At 56.5% G+C, this 25716-nt stretch overlaps 2 protein-coding genes across 13 annotated transcripts in view; one reads left to right on the forward strand and one right to left on the reverse strand.

The window, feature by feature from the left end:
• Positions 1-308: 308 nt before the first annotated feature.
• Positions 309-22762, forward strand: SLC29A4 (solute carrier family 29 member 4). 4 transcript variants are annotated; one of them, XM_081299730.1, is made up of 11 exons: positions 309-329; positions 12569-12757; positions 13366-13494; positions 13698-13811; positions 14239-14367; positions 16336-16410; positions 17712-17956; positions 19226-19361; positions 19491-19678; positions 20507-20747; positions 21675-22762. In XM_081299730.1, exons 2-11 carry the CDS (start codon positions 12580-12582, stop codon positions 21809-21811), a joined length of 1572 nt encoding a protein of 523 aa, XP_081155856.1. In that variant the 5' UTR covers positions 309-329; positions 12569-12579; the 3' UTR covers positions 21812-22762. The 4 variants fall into 4 exon arrangements, with proteins under 4 accessions (XP_081155856.1, XP_081155857.1, XP_081155858.1 ...); XM_081299731.1 differs by lacking the exon at positions 309-329 and adding an exon at positions 9164-9311; XM_081299732.1 differs by lacking the exon at positions 309-329 and adding an exon at positions 9164-9311 and having other exon boundaries at positions 12574-12757.
• A 1153-nt stretch (positions 22763-23915) lies between these two features.
• TNRC18 (trinucleotide repeat containing 18) overlaps positions 23916-25716 on the reverse strand; it is a gene marked incomplete at its 3' end in the record, with an annotated part of 91376 nt that continues 89575 nt past the window's right edge. For all 9 annotated transcript variants that reach the window (XM_081298697.1, XM_081298695.1, XM_081298692.1 and 6 more), the window contains one exon: positions 23916-25465. In XM_081298697.1, coding sequence (XP_081154823.1) covers positions 25259-25465 — 207 coding nt within the window. The remainder of the gene's footprint in view (positions 25466-25716) is intronic.

The raw sequence follows: 25716 nt of genomic DNA on the forward strand, positions 1-25716 counted from the left end.
TGGAGTCGCACAACTGGCCAGCCCTCTGGTCTTCATGGAAACAGACACTGGGGCCCAGAGAGGGTGAGGGCCCTGCCCAGGGACACATAGCTCGAGGGTACCAGGCTTCAAAGCTCTGCCGGGCACTGTGGCTCCAGTGTTTTCTCAGCACTTGGGAACAGATGGCTCCAATTCCCACCCACGGAAGCCAAACATTTTCCCTGGTTACCCTGCTAATTTGCTCACAAGCCTCCTCTTGTAAATAGAGAGTACAAAGGCTCCTCCGCACAGCGCACGGCGTGGCTGACAGCAGATTCTGACACGGCGAGGAGAGCCCCCGGGGAGTACAGGTGAGTCCCAGGTAGGGCCCAGGTAAGGCTGAGCGCCTCACCGACCGATGGGTCCTGGGAAGGGGACTGGCTTGGGCCCAGAGGCACCTGGGCTCTGGTCCTGGCTCTGCCACTCCCTCCAGTCTGGCTGGGAGCCTCGGGCCAGCCTCAGGCTCTGTGGCATCAGTCTCCACATCTGTGAAATGGCCTGCCAAGCATTGAGACCCACACTGCCCTAGAGGTGCTCTGGGAACTACATGTATGTGGGGGAGTCTGGTCTCCTGCATCTGGATAGGTCAGGGAGGGTAGAGCCTGGGCCAGGGTCACAGCACCCACCCGACAGTCCACCTACCCTCTTTTGACCAGCATTCTTTCAATGATGCTTACCCAGCCCTCCTCTGCCTGGCCTTATCCAGAGGTCCAGAAAGGAGGTGATGCCTCCAAACTTTTCTGCCGTGCGGTCTCGGGCAATGGCCTTCACCTCTCTGGGCCTCTGGATTGCACTTGCAAAGTGGTGTGTCATCAAACCTCCCTCAGGTCAGGGTGAGGATTCAAGGAGGGCCCAGGGTCAACCCTGCCACCTAGAAATCATGGGAGGCTTCCTGGAGGAGGAGACGGTGGCGCTTAGGTGCCCCTTCTGGATGAACAGGAGTCTGTGGAGGAAGAGAATGTGTGTGAGCGTGTGGCCCTCCACGTGGCAGAAACTTCATGGGTAAAAACCACACCTCGTCGGTGTGTGTGGGAGGGTGCCAGGTAACTGGGCGTGGCTATGCTTTGAGGGAGACAGAGGGAGGCACCCAGGGGTGGGTGTGTAGGAGCCTGAAGGGCTAGAGCCAGCTGAGAGGGAGGGGTCAGGGCTCTAGGGAGCAGCAGGCCTGGGGTCCGCCAAGGCTCCCCTCCCAGCCCACGCGCTTCCAATGTCGTCCACAGCAGCCAGTAATGAAGAGCTGCTTCCAGCTAGAAGCTCTCAGAACCAAGCCAGGCAGCTCCTTGGTCCCAGGCCAGCCACCTGCAGCCACCTGCAGCCTATGAGAGTCTTTTTTTTTTTTTTAACTTTTTAATATTTACTTTTTAGTTTTTGGCAGACACAACACCTTTGTTTGTACGTGGTGCTGACCTACCCTGTGGCCCGGGCTGTCCTGGGAGATGAAGCCGCAGGAGGCCACATATGGCTTGGGGCACCTGTCCTAGGAGCCAGGCCTGGGATGCAGCTGACGATCGCCAGGTCTAGGGTCTGGGGTGGGGATGGGGAGTCCTTGGGGAGCAACATAAGGACGCACTGGGGTCTGGGGAGGGACAGGCTTCTTCTGGCTGTGTGTGTCACTTGGGCAAACCCCTCCGCCTCTCTGCGACAGTTTCCTCTCCCAGAGGCCCCCGTGATGATCTGAGCAGACAATGCACTTGGCTCAGAGCCTGGCACGTGGCGGCTGCGATGAGCACCACCCCAGCCTGTCTGGTTCAGCCGCCTGCGCAGCCACCACGGGGCCCCCCCGCCATCCTCACCCTCCTGGGAGGGAGCCCCAGGTCCTGCTGATTTATTCAGTTTGCCCTTCCTGCCCACATGGTTGGCTCTCATTGTCTCCTGGGAGTCTGTCCAGGGGCTTGGGTGGAGGAGCGCAGGCAGCGTCCTGCCCAGGCACCAGTGGAGACGGCTAATCAGTGCGTCCCCGCGGAGCAAACATGGAGCCAGGGTCTTCCCAGTGGGTTTAGCGCTCAGGGAGCTTGCAGGGGCATTTCTGTCCAGATCAGGTTTTGACACGTTGGCCTGAGGGCCCACCCTCAGGCTTTAAATTAACTTCTGCAAGCATAAATGCAATTACCGTGTCCCTGTGACATGTCACTGTCATTAGAAGACCCACCACCCCAGCCTCACCACCTCCCAGCTGGCCTCCTTGTCTGCAGAGGGGGCTCCCTGGGCACCCGATCCCTGTGAGAATTAGAGAAGGTGTCAGATGTGAAGGCCACACTGCCAGGGAGGGTGGGGGGGGTGGGGGGGTGGGGGGGGTGGGGGGGAATCCTCACCCTCCAGATCCGGACAGCCACTCCCTCCCCGTGTCCTGAGCAGCCTCTCACAAGGTCTCTGCTTATCTCAGCTGTGTGCTGGGTTGATGGGAAAGATTCTAATGGGCTTTAAGTTAATAAGTTGGGAATAAATTAGGTTTGTGCTCTTGGGAAACAGATGGCACAGAGCCAGGACCTGGAACAAGCCCCACAGAGCAGCACAGGGTTGGGTGGGGAAGGGGCACTGCTGGCTGTTTCCACCACCCTCCAAAATCATATGAAGTTAATTTGGGGGTACAGGGATTAAATGCCCCATACCCCTCCCAAAGGCACTTGACCACTGAGCCACCTCCCCAGCCCTATTTTGTATTTTATTTAGACACAGGGTCTCACTGAATTGCTTAGGGCCTTGCTAAGTTGCTGAGGCTGGCTTTGAACTTGCAATCCTCCTGCCTCAGCCTCCCAAGCTGCTGGGATTACAGGCGTGCTCCACCGTGCCCAGCTTATTGTGAATATTTTTATGCATAAAAGAAAGTGGAAGGAATTGTATGTGAACAACCCTGTGCTGGCTGTGTGCCTTGCTTGGATTGCTTCCTCAACTGTCCACCCTCCTCCTTCCTGTCTCCCTGGCTGGCCACCCAGCCACCCATCTTGCTTCAAAGGCAGTCACAGTTGGAGGACATTTCACTCCTAAACCTTCATCTCATGAGGTACAGGTCAATACTTGGTTTTGGTTTTGTTTTACTTTTTTAGGCAAAATTTATCATCAGTGAAATGCATACTATTTTCTTTTTCTCAGTGCTGGGATGGAACTCAGGGCCTCACGCCTGCCAGGCACCTGCTCTATCACTGAGCTCCAGCCCCAGCCTGAAACGCATACAGCTTTTTAATTTTTATTTTCAAAATGCATAAATCTTAGGTGGACTTTTGCTGAGTTCTGACAAATGCACATGCTGCATAAGCCAACCTGCCTCCGAGAGATGGAGCATTACCATCCCCAGAGGGCTCCCTCCACCCGCCTTACCAAGGCAGCCACCATCTGATTCCCTGAGATTTCTCTTGCCTCTTCTAGAAATTCATGGAAATGGAACCACGCAATATGTGTTCTTTCATATCTGTCTTGTCACTGAATATATTGTATGTGAGGTGCAGCAGGCCATGCTGTATCAATGGCTCCTTGCTTTGCATTCTGAATAAATTCCATAGCCTGAATGTGATACTGGCTCTTAAAACCATCTCCTCTTGATAACACAGGGGCTGTTTCCAGAATTTTCTTTCTTTCTTTTTTTTTGTGGGGGGTACCAGGAACTCAGGGGCACTCAACCACTAAGCCACCTCCCCAGTCCTATTTTGTATTTTATTTAGAGACAGGGTCTCCCTGAGCTGCTTAGAGCCTCGTTAAGTTGCTGAGGCTGGCTTTGAACTCGCAATCCTCCTGCCTCAGCCTCCCAAGCCACTGGGGTTACAGGCGTGTGCCATGGCACCTAGCAATTAAGGTTTTTACTATTATGAATTAAGCTTGTCCAGCCATCCTCAGTATCTGCTTGTGATTGGTTTATGGACACTGAGATCCAGGGATGCTCGAATCCCTTATATATAATGGTGTAGTGTTTACATAGAACCTACCCACATGTCCCATGTGTTGTAGATCATCTCTAAGTGACACTAATACACGTTACAATATAAAGGCTACATTGGGCATAATGACAAGGAAAAGATGTACATGTTTGGTACAGATGCAGTTTTTTTTTCTGAATATTTTTCAATCTGTAGTTGGTTGAACACAGAACTCACACATCACAGAGCTGTGTGTCTTTTTGTGGGCATTTAATTTATTTTTAAACCTAGCTTGAGTCCCTCTCATCCCCCAAATGAGACAGCTCTGCCACTTACAGAGCCCACCCTCCAGCTGGAGAAGACAGAATGCTCCACATAGTCCCTGGTTGTGGTGGGCACATCTCCCCCAAATAGAACCACTTTGATGATCATGAGGGGATGCAGCCATCTGGGGGCTCCTGCTCTCTGGAATGGATAGGGTGTGGGCCGTGGCTGTCATCGATGCAGCAGAGGAAGTCAAAGTTTAGGAAGTTCAGCTTCAGCCCCTAGTGTCTTCCCTTGAGGTTGATGCACCAGCGGCCCCCTTGGAGGGCTGGCTGGCTGGATCACCAAGAAAAATGAACCCCAGAGCCTCCTGGGGATGATTCACCCACAGAGCACAGATCAGACCCAGAGTGCTGCCATCAAAACACAGCGTCCAGTCCAGCAAAATCTCAGGATGCCTTGGAGTTAAGAAATACTTCAGAAGGTGCCTCAAAATCTTCTTAGGTGAAAGGGCTTCTAGAATCTTAAAAGTGGGTATCTTTGTCTTTCTCTGCTATATGAAAGAGTTTCTAAAAATCTTAAGGGTTGGACTGAGGGTATAGCTCAGTGGTAGAGCACTTACTTAACATGCTGGGACTTGTGATTGGCATCTGAAGCAAGGGATATATGGGGACTGAGACCTCAACCTGTTGTATCCGATGCTACCTCCAGGAAGATAGTGTCAGAACTGAGTTGGATTAGAGGACACCCTGCAGAATTTCTTGATTGCTTGCTGGTGGAGAGAACCCCCACCACCTTTGGGGGGGGGTCACAGAAGTGATCTGTGTTGAGGGTGCATAGTGGGAGACACTGGGGTTGTGTTCATTTTCTCTACACAAGCATTTTTTTAAACCTCTTTTAAATTTTCCCTATAGATATTGAACACTTCTACTTAAGATTATTCCAGAGTGTTCTATGTTGTTGACATTGTGAAAGTTTTCTTTTATTTGATTTTCTAATTGTCTGTTGCACCTATGGAGGAAAAGCTATTGAAATCTCTTAAAAGTATTTTATTCAGATCATTTAGATCTTCCAGCTATATAATCCTGTCACCTACAGATAATCACTTCATTCTTTTTTTAGTATTTTTTAAATTGTAGATAGACACAATATCTTTATTTATTTATTTATTTTTAAGTGGTCCTGAGGATTGAACCCAGTGCCTCAGACAAGTGAGGCAAATGCTCCACCACTGAGTTACAACCCGAGCCCCCACTTCATTCTTTTCCAATTTTTACATGTTGTATTTCTTTTTCTTGTCTTATAACTTTAGCAAGGATTCCAAAGGGGAGAGAGAGGAGGTGAAACAATAGAGGCAGGAGTACACATCCAACTCATGCTTTTGTGTTTAATGGGCTGCACTTTTAGACACTGCAGTGTGCATAAAACATCTACTGATTTCTAGTTTATTATAGTTTTCTAAAGTTACAGATGCATATTATTTTTTACCAAATGCTTTTCCATATCTATGTAGAAAATTGTCTTTTTTCTCTGACCTCTGAATGTGATGAATATGTTAATAACATTCCTTATGAGACTGTCCTTTCATTTGGAATGTTATAGGATATTCTTAATTTAATATCTTTTTTATTCCTTTGCTAATGTTTTATTGGGGATTTTTTTTTTCCTTTACTGAGGATTGATCCTAGGGGTGCTCTACCATTGAGTTACAATCATCAATCATTTTAATTCTTATTTTGAGACCGGTTCTCACTAAGTTGATGAGGATGGCCTTGAACTTAAAATCTTCCTACTTTGGCTGAGGATATAGCTCAGTTGGTAGAGTGCTGGCCTTGCATGTGCAAGGTCATAGGTTCTAATCCCCATCACCACACACACAAAAAAAATAAAATAAAATTCTCCTGCCTCAGCCTCCCAAGTCACTGGGATTACGTTGTGTGCCACAGTGCCTGATTTACTTGGGATTTTCTACTGATACAGGCAAGACAAGTCTATTTTTTTTCTTAGATAATATTTGTCAGATCTGGCAGCTTTTCTTGCCTCCCCCACAACCCGGCCCCTGCCCTGTGCACTGGAATATTTTAACTAGCATTCAAATTCTCCCACCTTTAAAAATTTGATCAGGGGCTGGGGATGTGGCTCAAGCGGTAGCGCGCTCGCCTGGCATGCGTGTGGCCCGGGTTCGATCCTCAGCACCACATACCAACAAAGATGTTGTGTCCGCCAAGAACTAAAAAATAAATATTAAAAATTCTCTCTCTCTCTCTCTCTCTCTCTCTCTCTCTCTCTCTCTCTCCTCTCTCACTCTCTCTTTAAAAAAAAAAAAATTTGATCAGATTCTATCATTCTGTGAAACTGTGAAAGCCAGGTGTTGGGGAGTAGTAAAGTAGGAATGTATTATCAAAATTCTTTCTTCTCCAGGGATTGTTTCTATTTAAGTTTCTTACTCTTCTGATAGCAGCTTTCCTGCTCATTTATAGTTTTAAAAAAATCGTTTATCCAGCTTCTCAAATTTTTTTATATAGTAGAAGATATCTTTTGCATTTCTTGCCATTTCCTATTTCTGTGTCACTTAACACTTTCATTCTGCCAGCTCTCCAGATTATTATAAATCCTTCCTAACCACATATCCTGGTGACAAGATTTCTCTGTAGGGTTACACATGATTCCACTGATTGTCTTGGGTTTTTCAAATGTAACAATCACTTCAGGGAGGAATGAGACCTGTGTGGGGCTCCTTTCAGTGTTTAGCTATTATGACAAACATCTTTGGATATAAAGACTTTTTCTATATTTAGAATTATTTCCTTGGGCTAGATTTTCTGGACCAAAAAGCATGTCTTTTTTTTAGGCCAATTCACTTTCCGGAAGGGTTGTTCCAATTTGCACTCGCACCAGCAACCCAGCAAGGGGAACTTTTTAAACAAGTGTGGTGATGCACGCCTATAATCCCAGCTACCTGGGAGGCTGAGGCAAGAGGATTATAAATTGGAGACCAGCCTCAGCAATTTAGTGAGGCCCTAACTTAGTGAGACCCTAACTCCAAAAAAGGGGGGTGGGCTAGGGATGTGACTCAGTGGCTCAAACCCTAGTACCCAAAAAATATTTTTTAAATAAAATAAAACCTTGAGCTGTTCTTCTCCCTTCATCTGATAAAATCTCTCTAGGTCTCCAACTCCTCTGGTGGCCAATAAGACCCTCCTTGGCTTATCTCTGTCCCTGACTGCACCTCCTATCCTTTGTCCTCCCTTCCTCTGTCCCTGGCTACATTCCCTGCCTATGTTCCCTAGATTGCTCTCCTCACCCCAAACCTCACCCTCACCACAACTTCCCACTACTGGCTCCTTTCCATCATGTGAGTCTCTCAGTCCAGATGTCACCTTTTCATAGAGTCCTTTGCTGACCACCTGCACAACTGCCCACCCGCTCCTCCACCATCATATGCTATTGTCCACACCATCACTCTGTGTTCTTGTCTTTCAAGCACTTGATGCTCTAGGAATTATGCTATTTGTTGCCAGTGTCCTCCATCAGATCGAAGCCCATCAGGTCAGGAAACCTTGTGTGTCCCCTGCTTTGAGAACTGTCTCACACTCTCGGACTTGTTTGATTTGGAAGCCTCTCACACCCGGGGCATCAAGGTCTGTCTTCCTGTTTAGGCTCTAGCTGTGATTGATTCTTAGGAAGAGCTTCTGGTCCAAACCACAGCAGAAGAAGGCCAGGGGGATGATCTCACCCCGGAGAGTGTATACCAAACACTCCACAGAGCATAAGAACCCTGAGACCCTGAAGCAGTCCCTACTCTCAGGGACCTCACCTCTCATGTGTGAGGCCCTGGGAAAACCCCAGCTATGGGCAACAGCAACCCTAAGGCTCCCTGGAGGGGCAGATGTCAAGGTGGGGCTCCAGGCAGAAGCCTAGTCTGCTGGAAAGGGGAGGAAGGGCATCCAGGTGGGACCTGGCAGGTTACTTGGCTGGCACCTCTGCCAATCCCAGCTGGTGCCTTAGTCCTGGGAGGCCTCCCTGATCCTCCCGTACAGCCCTACACTGGAGAGACCCAGGGCACTTTCTGCTTCCCACCTGGTTCCTGACCTCATCTTGGCACCGCCCTTCTACCTGCCCCAATGGTGGGCTCATTTCTAATGACAGGACCAGTGTGGAGTCTTCTTCAGCAACCCACAATGTCTCCTGAGCTTCAATGGCCTCTCTCAGGGACAGATCCCAGACAGTAAACTGAAGCTCAAGCAAAGCGCGAGTGCTTAGGAAGGATTAGAATTCCATTGACCTGGGAGAAAAACAAGGCTCCGAGATGGGAAGCGACCTAGTCAGGTGGGATCCAAGGCTGGGAAGAAGTGGGAGTCCAGCGAGCGCCGTATGGGTGCAGGGGTGGAGGAGCGACCCCTGCTCCCTGGCCGGGCTGGCATCGCGCTGGGCACTTTCTCTCTCAACTCCTCACTCAACCTGGGAAATTTTAGTCTGGTCATCCTGCCGGGGAGAGGAGGAGAGGAGGCTTGGCACCAAGGTGAAGGGGGGTTGGCTGCGATTGATTCTTAGGTGGGCTAGGTCAGCCGCAAGCCACCCTGAGGTCGTCAAAGCCACCAAGCTCTGCCCCCAAGGATCGGGGATCGGGGGATCCCGACCTCGGTCTCGGCCCTACCCCCACCCCTACGAGTGCGACGGGATGGAGGAGGGGGAGGGCTTTGGGGCGTGGTCTACTTGAGGGGGCGGGGCCGGCGGTAGACCCGGGTGGAGGGGGAGGGCAGAATGGGACGGGGCGTGGCCAAGCGGAGGGGAGGGAGAAGACGGGACCCGGGGCAGGAATTGGGCCGGGCGGAGGGGGAAAGAGGGATAAGAGGAGGGGGCGGGTCCGGGAGGATGGGGAGGAGGGGCGGGTCCGGAGCGGAGATGGAGCAGCGGGGAGGGAGGCAGGGAAGGGGCGTGGCCAGAGGGAGAGAAGGCGGGGCGGGGCGGGGCGGGGGCGGGCCTAGGCGGGCCCGGCGAGGGCGGGGCGGCGGGCGGAGCGCGGGCCCGGCTGTGCTCGCCGCCGCCGCTGCGCCCCCCGGACGCGCTCGCGGACCTGGGGCCGGGGCAGACCTGGCACCCTCGGAGGACGCCAGCCGCGCCCGGCCCGAGCGGGGCACCGGGGGGGCGCCGAAGACCCCAGCTCCGGGCCCGGCCGAGGTAAGCTTGGCGGCCAGGGTGGCGGGCGGGGCGGAGACGAGCTGCGGCGCGGGGAGACGCTGGCGGGGACCTGTCGGAGCCTTTGTCTGCGGCGCGCGGCCCCACTCGCGTCCCCTCCTCTCCGCCGGCCCGGACGCCGAGTCTCCCACCGCATCCCGAGTCTCCCATCGCACCCCTGTCGCGGAAAGCGGGGTCTTCCCCCGCCCCGTCCAGCATTGGAGCGGGCCAGCATCCCAGTTGCGAGCGCGGGACCCGGACCCAGGAAGGTGACAGGCGGCGGGATCCCAGGCCAAGCTGGGTCTTGGCGCTCCCTCCGACCTCGGGCACACCCCAAGTTCCTCCCTCGCCTCCCTCGCCCATCTCACTCCTTTTCCCAGACAGCCGCCTCCTAATTCTTGGGAAAGCTCCGAAAGAGGTGGGGCCTGGGCCCAGAGGTCACCTCGTGTTGCCTAAGGGGTCTCCCCTTTGCCTGGGGACCCGGGCCTGGGATCCAACTTTGCTGCTGATGGGGCCTGGAAGGCAGAAGGAGCCTCTGGGGCTGCTGAGCATCTGGGAACGTGCCCGCACCCAGGTCCGGGGAGGGCCGTGGGCCTGGGCAGCCTGGAGTCTCTCCATCCCAGGCCCTGCCCAGCTTGTGGCCCCTGCATTCATTTGTCCTTTGGGGGCTACAGAAAGGGGGTGGCCTGAGGGTCTTGAAACCCACAACCCTGCCACTGTGAGTTGGGCAGCCCATAAGCTGGGCTGTGGGATGAACAGCGACAAGGGACAGGGCATCCAAGGGCATCCAGCTAAGCAGGACTTGTGGCGGAGCCAGAAGTTCAAGGCCTAGGAGGGTGAGCAGACTGGCTTTCCAAGTGAAATTCAGTTTCCCTTGTCCCTCTGCTGGCTAGAAGTGGAGCTCAGCAGCCTCAGAGCCAGGTCAGCCTGGCACTGACACTCAGCACCTCCACACTGCCCCGGGGCACAGGCAGTCCCCGCTGCCGTGGTGGGGCCAAAGGTGGTCTGTCAGGCCCAGCTCCAGTTTGAGCTGCCTGACCCTGGACTTGATCTCTGGGCACCTTAGTCACCCTTTCTGCAAAATGTGGGCATGAATCATCCTTTGCCGAACTTGAGGATCAGGAGCGCCCTGGCCCACATGGTGCTCTCTAGGTGGCTGTTTATGCCACTATTGAACACCTACTGTGTGCAGCCACACCTTCTCTACTAACCACCCAGCCCTCTCCATTTATGAAATAGTCTGTCCCCGCTTGTTCTTTCTCTATTGTGTCCTCACAATAAGGAGGTGGGGACACTGAGGCCCAAAGGGTGGTCTAAGGCCAAAGAAATGACCTGTGTCATTTGAGCGGCAATGTGGGGCTGGGACAGAGGAATCCTAGTAGCTCAGGGTGAAGGAGCAGAGAAGAGTCTTATAAACACCGAGTTTGTGTTATATTTATGTCCTTAAATCTTAAGTAAAGGGGACATAAGAGGAGGAACAATCTGAAGCCCTGGGCAGCTGGTATGAGTGAGGGTGTCGGGGGAGGAGAGAGTTAAAGGCCATGGGATGGTGGCTGAGGCGGGCAGTGTAGGTGGCAGCTGCCCGCCACACTGATGAGCCCGAGGGAGCAGAGGGGCCTCCCCCTGGCCTGACGCTGAGCATGTCCGCTTTCCCGGATGGGGTGGCCTCAGTGAGGCGGAAGCCTCACATGCTGGTCGGGCACATCCAGGACACTGTGGGACCCGGTGCTGCATTTCAGAAGCCCTTCCTCTTAGGACTTGGATGACCATCGGGCTGCACTTCCATCCTAAGGGGGCTGGTGGCAGGAGTGGACTGTCATTGTTGTGGACTGTCATTCTCCCTTGGTCCCCTTCCCCTGGCTCTTCATGTCTAAGGGAGGAGGATGGGTGGGCCAGGACCCAAGAAGGGCCTGAGCAAGGGTCTCCAAGCCACCACTCTTGAGGTCAGGCTGGTGTGTCCAGTTGATAGGCAAGGACAAGGGTGTGCCCAGGACCACCAACATTCGAGCCTAGGCCATCTCTGTTCTAGACCCTGCTGAGTTCCCCCAGTGCCAGATGTGGCCGGAGAAGCAAGACTGATGAGGGGACTGTCAGGAGAGGCTCGACCAGGAGGGGAGGAAAGCCCGGCTTCCCAGTCCCCAGAAGGAGAAGCCCCTGACCTCATCTCCACTGGCCATGGCTACCAATCACCTGGGTTGGCTCCAGGAAGGCCCCCATCCTCATCACTGGCTCCAATAAAACTTGCTAGAGACCTAGGGGAGGGGAACAGGGGCCAAGAGGAGAGCTTGGTGACAAGTCTGTACAGGCCACCTGACTGCTGGGAATGGGGTAAACTGAGGCAGGGGAGCTGGAGTGGTGGGGCCCCAGAGATGGGAAGGGGCAGGCAAGAGCGAGTGGCCTGCCGCAGATCAGCCCCAGGGATAATGGGAATAACTGTGGCTCGAAGATCCCTTGGGGCTGGCTTCTCCCCACTTCCTCCGCAATAAATCCCACATGCCTGTGGGGCCAGGGATGCTGAGGCACCACTCTTAGGACCCTGTGCTGTGGTGTCCCATCTCTCATTATCATGGAACACTGAACTCCTTCCTTCTCCCCCAAAGGCAAGGGCTAGTAGATCCAAATCGAAGCAAGAAACACTGAGGCAAGAGCATCGAAAGAACTGCCTGCCACTGAAGGTGGTTGGCCTCAGAATCCCGAGGGGCATGGGGGCTCTAAGTGACCCACAGACTGATGTTGGGTCCATACTCTACCACTTTCTGTCTTAGAGGCCAGAGCAGGAGTTATTCACCCCGTAACTCTCCCTTTTGCTGGCTGAATAATGAATGAATTTCAGCACCTCCCTCCCGGTGACAAGGGACACCCGGAGAGGCATTCTAGCTTGGTGCTGGCACAAAGTGCTCCATGGTATCCCCCACTGTTTGATTGCTCACCTCGTGCTGGTGTTCCGCCTCCAAAACAGTCCTGCTCTCCATCTCTTCCCACGCCCAGAGACCACCGCGGTTGCTTAGCCTTTGAGCTGATCTCCTGGGCTGTGTCTCTACCCTTCCCACCCCGTCTCCATGGCAACACGAGTGAGCTTCCTGGGACACATGAGGTGACATCACCTCACTGCTAAGTCCATGTCCTTCGTGATGAAATATCAAGAAGGAGGAATGAATGGAAGGGATGGCCCCCTGGGGTACTGTTTGGGGACTTGGCCGTGAGGTCAGGAGTGTCCTCCTGTCCTGTCCCCTCCCCTGCCTCATCTCCTTCCTCCACAGCACAGGCCACCATGGGCTCCGTGGGAAGCCAGCGCCTCAAGGAGTCCAGTGTGGCCGGCACTCCTGACAGGACTGTGGTGACCAGCTTCGGCTTCGAGGGCCTCCAACTGGAGGCCAGGGCAGCAGCGGTGGAGGCAGCTCGGGAGCAGAGCCTTAGGGCCAGGGGCATCTTGACATCCATGGACTCTGGTGAGTCCCAAACGGGAATTGGCCTCACGACCTCTGGTCAGCCCAGGGCAGAGGACACTGGGGTCCTCGTTGAGGGGAGGCCCCATTGGGATGTGGTAGCCCTGCACCCTGACTCAGCCTCTGCCCTGTGCCTTGGGTCCCATGCAGAAGAGCCTTCTGCACCCACAGGTCAGAGCCAAGGTCAGAGCTGAGGAGGCTCTATCTTCCCCTGGTCCTCCATGCTCACTCACATGCTCACTGGGCACATGTGAATCATGCACTGTCCCATGAGGCTTTTATATAGAAGTGACATTGGTCTCATTCATTGGGCAAATCAAGCCATGCCTAACTGCAAAGGAGCCTGGAAGAAAGATTGGATGTGAGGTTCAAAGAGCTGGCTTTTAGCCCAGCAGTGTGACCTTGGGTAAGGGGCCACGGTCTCTGATCCTCAGTTTCCCTAACTTGAGTGTCTGTGAGATCAGACTTGCATTGGACCGTGATGACAGGCACCTGAGCAGCTGTGGCCCTAGGGATGCACACTGGCTCTGGTGGTGGGCAGCGGCCTTGGTGCTGTGGCCTGGCACGAGTGGGCTCGCCCACGCCTCACCTGAGGTCTTGGGATTTGGCAGAGGAGGAGCCAGTGCCCGATGACCGCTACCATGCCATCTACTTCGCGATGCTGCTGGCCGGGGTGGGCTTCCTGCTGCCCTACAACAGCTTCATCACCGACGTTGACTACCTGCACCACAAGTACCCAGGTGGGTGCTCCCCAGCCCACCCAGCCCTCAGGGGGTGCTCAGTGACTGAGGCTTTCCAGAAACCCCCTGGGCCAGGACCCTGTTGGCCACCCTGTTCATTCAGATCTTGGCTCCACTGTGAATTGCTGAGTGGCCTCTGGGCAGTGAGCGAGGATGGGCAGAGGGTGGCCCTCTCTTGAGTACCTGCTGTGCTGGCCCTCCAGGGACCTCCATTGTGTTCGACATGAGCCTCACCTACATCCTGGTGGCGCTGGCCGCTGTGCTCCTCAACAACGTCCTGGTGGAGAGGCTGAACCTGCATACCAGGATCACCACGGGTGCGCCCGCCGGCTCCCAGCACACGCGCCTGCGCAGTGCTCATCCCCCCTCCCTCCGCGACCCCCTCCCGTCCCCCCACCCCCGTTTTCCCTGAGCCTCACGCTCCTTGTCTGTGAAGTGGGCACATTTCCTAAGGATGCCATGGGCCTCTATGCGGGGGGGGGAAACAGTCAGGTCCTAGTGGGGCCTCTGGGAGCCCATGGGATACCCTGCAACCCCAGAGGCTCTGTGGCCTCCACATTGTCTCCCAGGCCTCGGCACTTGCTCTTCTCCTGACTCAACCTTGCTCTTCCTTCCCCTTCCAAGGCCGTGTCCAGCTTCAGGGGGAGGAGGAGGGGGAGGGCGCCTCCAACCTGACCCCAGGGAAGGGGAGGTGGAGGGGGCTGCCTAGCCCACCCTGGGTCCCTCACCGGCCTCTCCCCACAGGCTACCTCCTAGCCCTGGGCCCCCTGCTCTTCATCAGTGTCTGTGACGTGTGGCTGCAGCTCTTCGCACACGACCAGGCTTATGCCATCAACCTGGCCGCCGTGGGTACCGTGGCCTTCGGCTGCACAGGTAGGGAGGGGGCTGGGGCGGGCAGGGCTGGCCTCGCTGGGGGCGCCTAGGGCTGAGCGTCCGGGCCACACAGCCACTTGCCTGTGCAGAGCCTGCCCCCACGCGGCCCCAGTGCCCGGGCAGCCCCCTGGCTTCCGGGGATGTGACCCAGCATGCCAGGACCCTCCTGTCTGTGTCACTGTTCCTCTTGGGCTAGGCTCTCAAATTTTTTCTAAAGTCTTTTATTTTAAAAAATTGCAAACCAAAAAAAAGCCTGCAAGAATAAGATGAGCTCCCCTACGCCTGCCCTACCCCGTCTGTACATCAGTTTCCCCTAAATATAAATAAATATAAAATAATTCATTTTCCCCCCAAACCGTCTCACCTTTGCTGCCTGAACGCTAAGACTTCAGGGTGTATTTTCTAGATTTTTTTTTTTTTTTTTGTACTCGGGAATTAATTTAAGGATGCTCTACCCCTGAGCTACAGTCCCAGCCCTTTTGATTTTGAGACTGGGTCTGGCTAAGTTGCTGAGACTGACCCTGAACTTGGTATCCTCCTGCCTCCGCCTCCTGAGCTTGGGATTACAGGTGTGTGTCACTGGGGCCAATTTAGATATTTCTTCTATTTAACCACATTACAATTGCCACAATCTGGAAATTTCACACGTAAGGGTACTATTATGGAAGCCACAATCTAGACTTAAGTCTCAGTGACTCCCCAATGACAGTCCTTTGTGCTGGGGGTGGGACTCAGGGCCTCACGCCTGCCTGCTAGGCTAGTGCTCCACAGCTGAGCCAAACCCCAGCCCCTTGGTATCACTTTTTTCCTGACCTGGATTCACTCCAGTGCCACACGCTGCATGTACGGGCCCATCTCTTCATCTCCTTTAATCCGGGGTGATTCCTCGGCATGTCTCTGTCATTCACGGCAGTGACATTGTGAGGGTCCACGATGATCGTTTTGCAGGCTTTCAAACTTTTTGTTTGGGGGAGGGGACAGTGAATGCCAGGGATGCAGCCCAGGGTGTCCATACAGGCCAGGCAAACGTCCTGCCTCTGAGCCCCAGCCACAGCCTATTTTACTATGACTTCCAGGAAGGAACGCACTTGACAAGATGACCCATAAATGCACGCACATATGTGTATGTTGTCATGAAATCATGGTCTCCATGCAGGCAGTGTGCCCAGGTCTGGTCTGTTTTGTCAAAAAGCAAATGCTGAGCTAGGCGCAGTGGCGCATGCCTATGATTCCAGCTACTAGGGAGGCTTAGGCCCTAGGAGGATTTCAAGTTTGAGGCCAGCCTCAGCAATTTAGGGAGACCGTGTCTCAAAATGAAAAATTAAAAGGGCTGGGGATGTGGCTCAGTGGCACAGCACAACCGAGTCTCAGTACTATGGGGGGCGGGGATTGGCACAGAGGCAGTGGGGTCTCTGGGACTCGGTGGGTGTGGGGGTCCAAGTCAGCACATCTTCCCTGGATGCTGCTGGAGTTCGGTGCTGGGTGGGATGAGAGCAGCTATGCTGTACAAACGAAGGGGCCCCAGAAACCTCTGGCTGCGTAATGAAACCGTTGCTTGCTGTTGCTGCACGTCCTGCTCTTGGGCACAGCTGTGTCCCATACACGGGGTTCTCGGTCTGACAGCCTCCCCCAGGTGGCCTCCTGGGTCACTACTGGAGGAAGACAGAAAAGCCAAGGGAGCTTGCACGGCCTCGTCCTCAAGTGGCAGTATCCTCTCTGCTCCTGTTTCTTGGCCAGGGCTCCTCAGTGCCTCTGCCCAACCTCACGGGCAGGGATGTGGACAGCATTATGGGCACTACAGGGGACATCCCTGTTCCTAAGGCAGCTGCAAGGCGGTCTCAGGGACCCTCTCAACCAGCAGTGGAGCTGAATTCTCTGCACACACCCTCTCCCACCCCAGGGGGCTCGGGTCGCCGCGCGATGTAGGTGACGGCTGGTGTCTCATGGTCTCCCCCTCTCTCTCTTAAGTGCAGCAATCCAGCTTCTATGGGTACACGGGGATGCTGCCCAAGAGGTACACGCAGGGGGTGATGACCGGGGAGAGTGAGTATCACAGACCCCCGGGGGGCACTGAGCTGCCTTGGGCTCTGGAAGCTTCTTTCTGGGGACCCCCAAACATGCGCCCTGAGCATGCTGGGCTGGGGATTTATCTCCTCACCTGGCCGGGGAGGGGTGGAGTGGGACGCACTCCCCACCAGAGGGGTGTATGTGCGTGCATACGTGTGTGCACCCTGTTTCTGGGGTGTGGTGACTGGAGTGTGGCAGTGCCCACAAGGCTGCATGTGGTATGTCAAGTATGCCCAAGTGTGTGTGTGTGTGTGTGTCGGGGACTCAGTCCCTCCACTCCTGTGATGTTGGGTGTCACCCTTCAACACGAAGCTGTTCTCAGAGCCTCGGAGCCACACAACCACCTCCTGCTAGCTGCCCAGTTACCAAGACCCCGCCCTCAAGCCTGTCCTTTACCCAGCAGCCAGTGCTCCAGGGCCTGTGGGCTGGCCTTCTGGGCACCAGTGCGTGGTCTCAGTGGCTGTCCTGCCACCTGCTTCTTGGCCTCCCGTGCACTGGGGCCGGTGCTTTGAGGCCCCTTCTCCACGTGTCCTCTGGTCTCCTGGTTTGGTTTGGTTTGGTTTGGTTTTGTAGCACCGGGGATTGAACCCAGGGGTGCTCAACCACTGAGCCACAACCCAGCCCCTTTTATTTTTTAATTTTGAGACTGGGTCTCTCTCACTAAGTTACTTAGAGTCTTGCTAGATTGCTGAGGCTGACCTTGACCTTTCAACATCCTCCTGCCTCAGCAACCCAAGTTGCTGGGATTACAGGGATGTGCCACGGGGGCTAGGCTTCCTTCTGTTCTAACACAGGAGCACATGGCCCCTACCAGCCCCCTGCCAGGGACACTAGTCCTCCAGTCCATGCCCGACTCCCTTGTCCTGCAGACTTCAGTCCCCTCCTGAGACAGGAGCTCTCTAACGCCCCCTGCCCACATCTGTGCTCTGTGAGAAACTTGATACAGTTCCCTGACCCCAATCTGCAACCTGTGCTTCTGGGACTTGTTTGAACATGTCCCCACAAGCCCCAAGAAGGCAGGGCCCTGTGTGTTGCCACTAGGTCCTCAGGGCTGGACATGCTGGGCCCTCAGGAAATGCTGAGAAACAGACAGATGCGGAGGACCCGAGCTCCGGCGACAGTGCTGGAGGAGGCAGTGAGCCTGCACTGTCCCTCTGCCTTGGGCTCCTGGGGGGTTGGGTGGGGGACTAATGGACGGGCTAGAGCTGGGAGGGGCTCGGTGGAATGGGGCCGGGCTGGGGGCGGGGTCAGGCCCGAGCCCCTGGTCCCTGCCCCAGGCACCGCGGGGGTGATGATCTCCCTGAGCCGCATCCTCACCAAGCTGCTGCTGCCTGACGAGCGCGCCAGCACGCTCATCTTCTTCCTGGTCTCCGTGGGCCTGGAGCTGCTCTGCTTCTTGCTGCATCTGCTGGTGCGGCGCAGCCGCTTTGTGCTCTACTACACCACGCGGCCGCGGGACAGCCGAGGCTGCCAGGCGGGCTACCGCGTACACCACGACGTCGCCGCAGGGGACATCCACTTTGTAAGTACGCACTCCAGGTGCGGATTGGTCGGTGTCCATTCCCATCGCCAGCCCTGGGCATGTGCCTCCAGCCCACATCCTGGCCGAGTTCCTTCTCTGGACCCCCTCCTTGGCCCCAGGGTCTCAGGCTGCACCCATCTCCATTCTGTGGGGCTCGTGGCTCCCTCAGCTGCTGTATCCTGCAAAGTGGGGTGCACACGGTCCCTTTCTTTGTGACACCCCACGTACTGTAGATGGAAGTTCCCATCCGGTTGGTACAGATTCCCAGGAAGGCAACAAGGCTCACCTCTGCCCTGGGTTCCTGTCCAGGATCAGGGAGAGGACCCCAGGAGGTGGGACAAACCCCCAGAATCCCCACAGAGGAGAATACCAGAGGCAGCCAGGGAATCATAGGCCCCAGGCAGGAGCCAAAAATGGGGGTTCAGGTCTGTGGCTCTTGGCTTTGCTGAGGTCAGCGCCCAACAGGGGCCAACTGCTGGCCTCATAACCCCAGAAGAGGCACCTCCCCTGCAGGGTCCCCAGCACAAGGACTCAGGCCAGCTAGTGGCCTCAGTATCACTCCCTGGGTGATATCACCGCTGGGCAGGGCAGAGGACCTTCCGGGAAGCTGGGGTGCCCTCTGGTGGCCACATGCTGCATAGCGACCCTGGCCTGCAGCTGGCAGATATCTGGACTGAGGACACTGCAGGCCAGGAGTGCTGGACACCGGGGGAGGCAGGGCAAGGGGAGCCACCAAGGGTCCTCACCATGATGGTCCTGCAGATGTGGGTGTAGGGAATCACCTGGACCCTTGGCTGGGGACATAGCAGTGGACTGTTGGAGCCCATGGGGAGCCATCTGGGGGAACCCCTCCATCAGAGAGGCTCGAGGAGCGACTTCTGGGCTGAGAGTGACTCCCCCAAAGTGGAGTAGCAAAGCCACCAGGAGGGGCTGGCGGGGGAGCCTGGGCAGAGACTCAGGCTGGGAGCCGCTGGGGGTGTTTCTGGGACAACAGGAAGCAAGAGGTGTCGGGAGGCCTTGAGGGGCCTCTGGGCAAGATGTGGGTGGGGTGCCGTGGTCGGTCAGAAGTGGGGAGAGGGTCTTGAGAAGGAATTCGCCCTCTCTGAAGTCAGAGGGCTCTTGGTGAACAGGAAGGAGGGTGTCGGTACACAGTAGGTGCTAACTGAACGTTAGCCTGAGTGTGGCTCTCCTTCACTGGGCTCCAATGCCTGGTCAGTGCCTCCCTCTGTCCCATCCTCCAAACGCCGTCCCGCTCCATCCTCCCTCCAGGAGCACCAGGCCCCTGCAGTGGCCCACAGCGACTCCCTGGACAGCCCGGCCCATGAGGTGGCCGGCGGCGGGGGGGCCTACATGCGCTTCGACGTTCCTCGGCCCCGAGTCAAGCGGAGCTGGCCCACCTTCAGAGGTGAGGGAGCCCACTCGCCCCCACGGCCCCATGGACCCCACTGTCCTGGCTGCTTGGTGGGTGGTGCCCCGGTGGGAGGCAGGCAAGGCCGCTGGGGGTGCTGCCCTCTGACCCTGTCCACCCCCCCAGCCCTGCTGCTGCACCGCTACGTGGTGGCACGGGTCATCTGGGCTGACATGCTCTCCATCGCGGTGACCTACTTCATCACGCTGTGCCTGTTCCCCGGCCTGGAATCCGAGATCCGCCACTGCGTGCTGGGCGAGTGGCTGCCCATCCTGGTCATGGCCGTGTTCAACCTCTCGGACTTCGTGGGCAAGGTGGGCTTCCTGCCCGCCCTGCCCTTGGTGGCCCGGGCCCACCCAGGAAGATCCCCAGGCCGAGGATGCATACAGGTCCCAGGCAGGAGTGTGGCAGCCATGCAACGTCAAGGTCCCCACAGCACCCCCCCACGGCGGCCCCTGCCTGGTTCCGTAAGGTGGCTCCGAGTGCCTGCTGCGTCTCAGCGGCCCCTCTGCCCAGTCTTCCTGCTCCATGGTCACTAGTCAGTGGGTCTCTGGGGTGGTCCTCCCGGGATGAGCACAGACACAGGCCCTCAAGGTACACGGAGAGGGCAGAAGCACCCAGAAGCCACCCAAAGGGACCAGAATGACCTGCGCAGCACACCGTCTGCCTCACCTGCAGCGGGTGGGGTCCATGCTTTGGTTTCTGGTGCTTTACGCAGGTTGGGGACGGGCCTTGTCTTATGGATGGGGAAGCCACTCTCTTGGTGTCACACTGCTGAGAGGGCTGAGGAATGAGTTTGTGCTTCCCAGGGAGCGGGGCCGAGAGAGCAGATCCAGACCTTTGGCCTGCTACTGTCCAGTGTGTGACACGGGTGGCTTGACCCTCGTTTCTCTAATAGGGTCAAGGTCCCATCCTGAGGGTATTGCGTTTAGATTGGGGTCAGGCACATGACAAGGACCATTTGTTGCTGTGATCGTTGAGCTTTGGTGCATCTTTGAGGGCTGGGGACCGTGCTGCTCTGGACAGACCCAGGGTGTCTAGGGACAAGGGGGTGGCCAGAGTCTATAGTGGAGATGGACTGGAGAAGAGGTAGGCTGGGGAGGGCAGGGGCCGGCGGGGTCCCAACACTTGGCTTCCTGCAGATCCTGGCGGCCCTGCCCGTGGACTGGCGGGGCACCCACCTGCTGGCCTGCTCCTGCCTGCGCGTCGTCTTCATTCCCCTCTTCATCCTGTGCGTCTACCCCAGCGGCACGCCGGCCCTCCGCCACCCGGCCTGGCCCTGCATCTTCTCGCTGCTCATGGGCATCAGCAACGGCTACTTCGGCAGTGTGCCCATGATCCTGGCGGCGGGCAAAGTGAGCCCCAAACAGCGTGAGCTGGCAGGTAAGACCTGCCTGACAGAGGGACATGTGGGGCTCCCTCCCAGCAGCCCAGCCCCCCTTAGTGAGGACACCGAGGCCTTCAAGAGCCACAGCCAGACAGCAAGAGGGTGCACTTGGGTTTTAGGGGACTAGACAACGCCCGGGAGGTGGTAGGTGTGGGACATTTGCCAATCATTCCTTCCTTCCTTCCACAACTACTTGGTGGCCCTCCTCTGTGGCAGTGTCTAGGCATCAGGGACACAACGTTTCCATGCTTGTGGGACTGACAGATTAGGAGAGGGAGTGTGAGAAAGTCATGGGGCTCCCAAGGTTCAGGGCCACCGCTCAGGACAGGAAGTTTGGTATTGCCATGGATTGAGATACAGGAGGCCCACGGGTCGGGGTGTTGGAGTCAGATTTGGGCCATGGTACTTCAAGGTGCCCAACAGACATCCCAAAGGGTCCCTGACGAGGAGGCAGTTGGAGGTCAGAAGCTGGAGGCAAAAATGGGTGGGGGGCCGGGACTGTAATCCCAGAGGCTCAGGAGGCTGAGGCAGGAGGATCGCGAGTTCAAAGGCAGCCTCAGCAATGGCTAGGTGCTACCTTAGTGAAACCCTGTCTCTAAAATACAAAATAGGGCATGTGGCTCAGTGGTCAAGTGCCCCTGAGTTCAATCTCCAGTACCTCCCCCCAAAAAAATGGGTGGAGGACAGAGAAGCAGGTGAGGCCTGGTCCCCTCATGGGAGAAGGAACAGCTGGCTAAGGGATGGCAAGACCCAGAGGGGTCAGCAGGTCCTTGGGGAGGTTTGCTCATACAGGGCGGCTCCCTGAGAGCTGGCCGTTGTTACTACACATCACACCTGAGCAGTGGCCACTAGGTCTGTCCATCATAGTGTGGCCCTGGGGCCTGGCTGCTGCCCCGCCCCCCTCAGGTCAGTCTTGTCCACAGGGAACACGATGACGGTGTCCTACATGTCTGGGCTGACCCTGGGCTCCGCCGTGGCCTACTGCACCTACAGCCTCACCCGCGATGCCCACAGCAGCTGCCTCCGCACCGCCAACGGCTCCATCTCTGCCGGCCCCTGACTCAGGACACTGCAGGCTGCTGGCCCTCCTGCTGCCCAGGGAGGGCTGCTCAGGCTGACCAGGGACCCTGAGGCCCCCACCCCCTCCCTGCCTGCAGTGCCTGCGGGGCCCCGGCCTCCTCCTATACCACTAACGCCACCTCTCTGGGTCCAGCGGCCACACCAGCCTGGAACGTGTTAGTGACCCAGGGCTCTGCCCAGCACTGTGTCCACGTCCAGCCTCACACCTGCATTCCCCTTCCATCTAGCCCGTGGCCCCAGCTCTAGCCAGGCCAGCACTCTGCAGGGTCAGACCCAGCCTTCCCCACCCAGGATGGCAGCCAGCCTCCTGGTGTCCCCTTCACAGTGACCCCACCACAGGGTCTACTTCAGGGGCCCCATGGTCCTCGTCACTGTCCATGGCACCAGTTAGGGGTGGGGGACCCCTCCTCATGGACATAAGAGGACCTCAGAAGAGAGGAGCAGTCCCCAGCCTTCTCACCCTGGGCCTGTTCCCCCGAACAGTGTGCTTACTGGAGGATGGTACCTCTGGTCTGCGCTGGCCTCTTCATGGGCACCGCACAGCTGGCCCGGGCAGCACCCCCGTACCAAGGTCTCCCTCTGAACCCTCCTGGTGCACAGGCCAGGGGCTGCACTCAGCCTACCTGCGATACAGAAGGAGGGTCACAAAGTAGGCCCTCTTGACTGAAGTCACCTCTTGGCCTAGGGAGGCTCAAGGAGGGACAAGTGGAGGCCAGGAGTCTGGCAAGTAGGGAGGGCTGGGGGGGTCATTCAGTCATCAGGCTGGTTTGGGGATGTCCTGCCAAGGATGGCTTTCCCATGGGAGGCCCCTAGTCCTTCCACATCCCTGGCCCCAGCTGTAATTGCCCTGTCCTGTCCCCTGCTGTGTCCTGTCCACCTGTGTGTCCTCTAACTGTACCGCACTGGCCATTAAAAGATGACGGCAGAGACTGCCTCCCTGTGCCTCCCAAGAAGCATTTGGGTGGGGATGGAGGTGGGGGCAGGACAGCCATCTGGGCCATTGGAAGTGAAGGAGGGTGCTGAAGGGACGAGGCTGCCCCACAGTGCTGGGATCTGTCTTTTCACTGTGGAAAGGGTCCCCTGCATGGGGCCCGATGTTTGTGGGAGGTAGTCTGGTGGCCCTGGTGTGGGGGCGGGGACTGTACATGTGGGGTGGGGAACCGGAAACCTTGGGGTTTGTCACATGCCTTGGTACCCCTTCAGCCTCACGAAGATCACGGAGGCAGGTTGGCCCCTGTTCCTCAGGCACTCAAAGCCAGGTGACACAAATCTGAGCCTTGGGGGCTCAGGCCCCAGTTCTAACTGGTCTGTACAGTTAGGACAAATTCTTGTACTGTTTTGTGCCTCAGTTTCCCCCAAGGTGTAGGACTGGGATTTGGCCCCTTGATGGAGGGCCACCTGAGCTCTGGACCTATGGCCTCGGGAACCTGCAGTCATTCCTTGGGGGATGTCAAGTGGCAGTCAAGTGGGCCAAGCCCAAGGGGCAATGCCAGAGGCAGCCACCAGATGGCGGTGGCACACCACTCCCCCCCATACCTGTGGGTTGCAAGGGCGCCCATCCGCGGAGACTTGGTGTCTACACTGCAGTGAGGCCCTCAGAGCCTTGCCAAACCCTTCCCGCCACAGAGGTCACACCAGTTGCCCTCAGTGTTAACACGTCATTGTCCCGCCCTTTGCCACAACCGTGACAGCAAAGCCCGAATGACATCTGCAGCCATTCAACTGACCCAGGCCAGAGGGTACTGGGCAGGCAATGTCCCCACCACCTCCAGCTTTTCCAGGCCCAGAGGTTCAAGGCGGGCTCACGGCCACTCAGACCTGCAGAGCCCTGTCCAGGTGTGGACACAGAACTTGTGAAACACTGGGCACTGCCTGTCCTGCCCAATACCACAGCCGCTAGCCATCCGCGCTGCCAAGCCCTGGACAGGCGGCTGGAGCAACTGAGAAACAGCTTTTAATGTTCCCTCATTTAAATTAGCTGAATTTTAATAGCCCAACCTCCAAACTCCCTGTGCCCCTGTAGTGGACTCCCACAGACCAAGGGCCCCAGCCCAGCTCCCAAAATGAACCACTCCAAGCGATGCTATTTTTCCAATTAAATCTTTTTTTCTTTTTCTTTTTTTTATGAAAAAGATCACACAGAATTTGCCAACAAAATTCCAAAAGTAACTTAAAAAACAAAACAAAACAAAACAAAAACAGGAAAACAATTCCCCCAAAAAACAAAACCGAAGTCTGGCTTTTCCTTCCCTCAAGATTGTCTGCTGGAGGCCTCGGGCTCCCAGGCAGGGGCTGGGTAAGTGCTTGCTGGGCCCGCGGGGGCGGGGCTGCGGCTCCCTCCCCTCCCTCTCCCTCACTCCTTCTCAGCTGGGGGTGAGTACAGTACAGTGGGCTGGGGGGTGTGCTAGGGGCTGGGGGGCCAGTGAAGCCGGGTGCTAGACACTCACAATCTAACAGGAAATAAAAAATAATATTCTGCACGTCAGAATGTGTTCGCTTTTTTTTTTATAATTTCATAGCTATTTTTCACAGTTTTAAAAAGTTTATATTTATATATATTTATATATATTTATCTTTATATATATAATTAAAAAGTTGACTCCATTTAAAGGCTTATGATACAGGGGCGGGGCGAGTCTCTTGGTACAATAAAACTGTACAGGTTAAGAACTGCTGCCTCCCTCCTGGGCAGGGAGGGCCAGGCATGGCCGGAGCGAGGGTTTCAGCACCATTGGGATTTTCTGTAGTGTGAGGGTCTGGGCTTGGGGGCAGGCCCTTGCCAGGGCCGCCTGCCGATGCTTTTGGGCTCCCCCTGGCCCTGCTCTGCTCCCCAAGCCCAGGCCATCCTGAGAGGGTGGAGGCCACAGGCACTCAGCAGTCTGGCGTGGATGGTGAGGCTGGCTGGCACCAGGTGCCTGTGTCCATGGCGGGAGGTTTGGGTGGACTCCATGATGAGGAGTGGCTGAAACCCAGAGCGAGCCTCAGTCTGGGTTCCTAGAAACCCCCTCCCCACCAAGCCCCCAGTCTTCAGGGCCTGGGGGCACCTGGCCCCCACTGGGGCTGGAGGGCCTGCCTCTACAAGTGCTTATGAGGTGCTGGGGAGGCCAAGGCCTGTCCCTGCTGAGACTGCCCTGGGTGGCCAGCAGAGCCACACCCTGATAGCAGAGAGGAGCCCCTGTCCTGGGGCACTGAGGGGTTGGGAGATTGGGGTGGAGACATGTGCACATGGGTGCACACACGTGCATGCATACGGGCACACACATGTACACACACTCACTTGCCCGGGGCATCCACGTGCACACCTGGCCACATGCACACGCCCACGGGCACACTGGCATGCACACAACGCACATGGTCCCGCGCCGTGGCAGTGATGGCGAGGATCCCTGTGGGCCCTCAGGGCACGAGGCAGCTGGGGGGGGGGCGCTCAGCAGAGCACGGGCACGCCGTCCGTAGAGAAGATCATGCCTGTGGTGGGCTCGTAGGTGCCTGCGAGGTAGTAGAGGCCCTCGCTGTCCTGGTACTTCTTGGTCTTCAGCATCTGCTCATACTGCTCTAGGCCCACCACCAGGCACTTGTGCGACACCGTCTGCACGTCGTTCTCGTCCACGTGTGAGGACTGGTACAGGGCACGCTGTGGGGCACGGTGGGGCCTCAGGTATGGGCACAGGGTTGGGAGAACCCCTCCCAAACCAGAGGAACCTGGGACTGCCTTGAGGTGGAGACCCAGAGACAGACAGAGGCCAAGATCGAGAGACAGACGTGATCAAGAGACCAAGAGACCAGGAGAGACAGAGTCCTGAGACTCAGGGACAGAGACAGGGGACCAGACAGACAGAAGTGAGACCAGGAGACAGATTGAGAGCCGGGCAGCTCAGAGCCAGA

Source organism: Spermophilus citellus (assembly GCF_964194105.1).
Source record: "Spermophilus citellus genome assembly, chromosome: 6".
In the NCBI taxonomy this organism is placed as follows: domain Eukaryota; kingdom Metazoa; phylum Chordata; class Mammalia; order Rodentia; family Sciuridae; genus Spermophilus; species Spermophilus citellus.